Source organism: Trichechus manatus, unplaced genomic scaffold (genome assembly GCF_000243295.1).
Source record: "Trichechus manatus latirostris isolate Lorelei unplaced genomic scaffold, TriManLat1.0 scaffold00113, whole genome shotgun sequence".
NCBI lineage: Eukaryota > Metazoa > Chordata > Mammalia > Sirenia > Trichechidae > Trichechus > Trichechus manatus.
The window spans coordinates 63,181-67,104 of NW_004444049.1; the positions used below are offsets into that span (position 1 = coordinate 63,181).

Sequence of the window (3,924 nt, forward strand, 5' to 3'; positions counted from 1 at the left end):
CGGCTTCCACAGGGCTGGCTAAAGTGCTGGTGCCTGGGAGGGGGCTGGGGGTGCCTTCTACAGCCGTTGCTGCCCCTGGGGGCTCTTATTTGAGGACAGAGTTGATGAGCAGCTGACAGGCCAGGAAGACGCAGAGCAGCACCCAGGAGCGGGGGTTCTGCAGGAGGCCGGGGGGCGGCAGGCGTGGGGCCCGAACGGTGTAGTTCAGCATGGCCGAGAGGTGCCTGCAACACAGGCTGGGGATGTATTGAGGCCCCCACCCTCTTCTGCTCCCACAGGCGGGAGGGGGCCTCTGGGAGCCCGACCACGTGCTGGACAAGGGGAGGTGGACGGGCAGGGAGACCTGCCTTCCGGGCGCATGTCCCAGGCACGCATTCGGGGAAACGGAGACTCAGGGGTCAGGAGTCAGGCCTCTGCTCCTCCGTGCCGCCCGCCTGGAATCTCACCTCATTTGAGGTCCATGAGGGAAGTTTGTGGTGCCCTCTGCTCAGCAGGGAGGCACCTCTCCTGTGCTGGTGACCCCTGTGGCCTCCTGCTGGGGTATCCTGGCCTCTCTACCCCGAATCCTGCCTGGGGTGGGGGAGGGTCCCAGCACCCCGGCCCTCCTGTCTGGTCCACCACCACTGTCTCCGGGTGTCTCTGACCCTGAGCCCAGGGTGCGGGTAGGGGGTCCCGGCACCCCTGCCCTCCTGCCTGGCCCACCTCCACTCTGTCTGGGTGTCTGACCCCGAGCCCTGGGTGCGGGTGGGGGTCCCGGCACCCCCCTCACCTGTGCAGCTCCTGCTGAGCCTCGCGGACAGACAGCACGACCTCGTGCAGCGTCTGCAGCCGCCCTGCCTCCTTCCTGCATCGCGTGCATGGGCTCCCGCAGCCTGAGCCGGACGGGAGGACGGGGCGGGGAGGGGGTGAGCTGATGTCCAGGGTCTGGCAGGGGGCGTCTCAGGGTCCCACCTGGCTCAGCCCTGCCCCCCTCATGTGAATCCTCCAAGATAAGGAGATGGGGGAGGAGGGAGTGTTTTCAGAGACCCTCAGGCTCCACTGGCCTCTAAACACCCCGGGGTCCAGGAATGGGCAGGGCGTACAGCACCGCCTCAAGTGAGGGCAGAGGGCACTCAGGCAGAAGCACAAAGGAACAGAGGGTCACAGGCAGAGGGATGCCGTCGGCCCTGCCTCTCCCACTCTGCCCCTGCCAGCTAAGAAAGGTGACCTCACCTGAGCACAGGGCTTGGGAGCCCCTGGCCTGAGTGTTTCCCTTCTTGGAGAGGGCGGGCCCCTGTCAGCCCTGAGAGGACATCAGGGTGTGGCAGGGAGAAGCTTCCTGCCCGTGGTCCTGCCCCACACCTGGGATGGTACTTCCTGGGACCTCCCCTTCCTCCCAGAGGCAGGAGGGTATCTGCAGGGGGGCTGTTCTCCCCTCCTTACCTCCCCTCCCCATCAGGTCAGCCACCACCTGTCCCAGACAGGCTCACCTGGAACAAGGTCTCGGTCCTCGTCCGAGAGCTCCGGGCAGGACTCGGGCGTGGAGCCGCTGCTCTCGGTGGTCTGGCTGTGGCCGGATGGCTGGTCACTGGCCTTGCGGAGCCAGCGGGCGGGGCCAGGCCCCTGCAGAGGGGGGAGCCTTGGTAACTAGGACTCCACTGTCACCACCTGCACTGCCCCGAGGCCCACGTGTCCCTCCCACCACGGAAGGTCGCATCGAGAGGCCCGAGAGCACCCAGGGAACAGACGACGGCCACCCTGGGCCTGGCGGACTGGTGTGCTAATCCAGGACGGTTCTAGACGGATCAACATGCAGGGAAGGACGCTGTTGGGCTAGACTTGGACTCACGCGGTGCGAGCCCCAGCCCTGGGGGACTGGGAGGTCACTGCCCCTGCTAAGCCTCAGTTTCCCCACTGGTGACCCCCATCTGCAGGGGTGAGGGCTAGCACCTGGAGACCAACCCACCCTACTCTACCTGGGTTGTGGCGCCCTATAAACACAGAGATGTCAGCGGTGGCGGTGGGGAAGGTATTGACAGGAACCTGGCTCTGCAGGGCCTGAGGGCCGATCAGGGACCTTGGTAATCCGTGAGCTAAAGAATGCCACAGAAGCTTCTAGAAGGCTACAGCCCCCAACAGTGAGCAGGGGACCCCAGACCCAGCCAGCCTCTAAAAGCCCCAGGTCCAGAAATGGCTGGGGCGTGGCTACCCTCTGGACAGGACACAGAGCAGCAGCTAGAGTTAATGAGCGGCTTCTCCAGACACGCCCTCTCTGCCCGCCCACCAAGGCACCTGCCTCTGGATGAGGCTGATCCGAGAGGTGCAGCTCAGCGGCGGGCGGACCCGCCACCTGGTGGCTACTGCTGGCATGACAGCGGTTCCCAGCCCCACGGATGGGGACCATCTAGGCTTCCCTGAAAAGCCACACCTTGGAGCTTGTCCAAGTTGCTTACCTTCTTACTCCCCCCTGGAGCCTCCCTGCCTCTCCTGCCCTTTCCAGGCCCAGGTGGCTGTGCACATCCTGGCCCTCCCCTCCCCTGGGCAGGCCTCAGTTTCCTCATCTGCATGATGGGAAAGTGTGCTACTAACACTGCCGAGAGCCCTTTGGGGAGCAATGAGGGGGGGCCAGCAACCCCCTGGCCCGATCAGGGGTCCTCTGCTGGGCAGGAAAGGGTAGGGGCGAGAGGAGGCCCTGCTGAGGAATGGGGGTGAAGGTGTGCAGAGGGGACCGAGGGCTGAGTCACGAAGGGCAGTGCTCAGTCAACTCAGTGGTGGCCCTGGGGCCAGGGGCTGACCTTGTGCCTGGGCCCTGGGCTGCACAGGAAGGGGGTCTGGCGGGGCACGGCCGCCCTCCGCAGGGTGTGCAGGATCCCGTCTTGCTCGAACTGTGTGATGTCCTTCACTGGGTCCCAGGGGCTGAGGCTGGAAAAGCCAGAAGGCAGTGTCAGCAGAGGCGGCAGCCCTTGGGATGAGGGGCTCCCGTCCCAGCCCTCAGCCTCCCAGCAGCCGTCAGAGCCCTTGGGCGTGGCTGGGCTGTGCACCCCCCAGGAGAGATGTTATGGGCACACCCTGTGTGCTGTACCATGGAAGGAACCCCAAGGGAACCCCTGCCACCCCCCCTCCCTCCCCATCCCTCATCCTGCAGGGTGAGGGGCTGAAGTGGGGGGGGTGGGGTGAGGCAGGGGTCCACTGGGTCCAGCCGCGTGGCAGGGACCCCCAGCCCCGCCGGGGCCGCCGCCACACTAACTCCTCATGTTTGTAGCGCCACTCCTGGGTGGCAGGGTCCAGGCGGAACAGCCGCGGAATCCAGGGCGTGAGGGTCTGCTGGCGCTCGAGGGCCCGCCGCCGCTGAGCCTCCTCCAGGGTGAGCTTCTCCTGTGTGGCCCTGTGCTGGTCGCCCTCTCCGATGGCCCTGGTGACATGCTGCCAGAGCCTACAGGGAGGCAGTGGGCTGAAAGGGGCTGGCAGCTCCTGGGGGCTTGGAATCACCACCCTTCGGCACTGGAAGGGCCCCAAGGGCAGCTCAGAGCACCTCTGCTTGGTTGCCTCCCGTGTCAGGGAGCTCACCACCTCGTGGGGCTGTTCATTCATCACAAGACGGCTATTTCCTATGCTGAGCCCTTGTCACCTGCCCATGACAGTCTTGCAGAGCCAGTGGCAGTGGCGGCCCAGAGCCCGCTCTTCTCCAGCACCCGCCCCACTCTCTAGCTGCCCCCCACCCCCATGGGACATATCACCTGCCATGAGGGTCTGGCTGAGGCCACCCTCCCTGCTAGGGGTGCCCTGCGCACAAGCTCAATGGTCGCAAATGCGAGAACCTGGAAAGCAGCCCCTACTGGGCCATGCGGCCAGGGGCAGAGGGTCCCCCCTAAGCGGTCTCACCGCTCAGACTCCAGCTCCGTCTGCTCTTCCAACAGCACCGTGTGCCGCTTCAGCCTCTGCATG

At 65.7% G+C, this 3,924-nt stretch overlaps 1 protein-coding gene across 1 annotated transcript in view; it reads right to left on the reverse strand.

Moving 5' to 3' along the window:
- Window positions 1–85: 85 nt before the first annotated feature.
- OSBPL5 (oxysterol binding protein like 5) overlaps window positions 86–3,924 on the reverse strand; it is a 44,077-nt gene continuing 40,238 nt past the window's right edge. The window contains exons 16-21 of the mRNA XM_012557639.1: window positions 3,862–3,917; window positions 3,227–3,412; window positions 2,775–2,901; window positions 1,470–1,602; window positions 770–872; window positions 86–224 (exon numbers count right to left, since the gene is read on the reverse strand). Coding sequence (XP_012413093.1) covers window positions 86–224; window positions 770–872; window positions 1,470–1,602; window positions 2,775–2,901; window positions 3,227–3,412; window positions 3,862–3,917 — 744 coding nt within the window. The remainder of the gene's footprint in view (window positions 225–769; window positions 873–1,469; window positions 1,603–2,774; window positions 2,902–3,226; window positions 3,413–3,861; window positions 3,918–3,924) is intronic.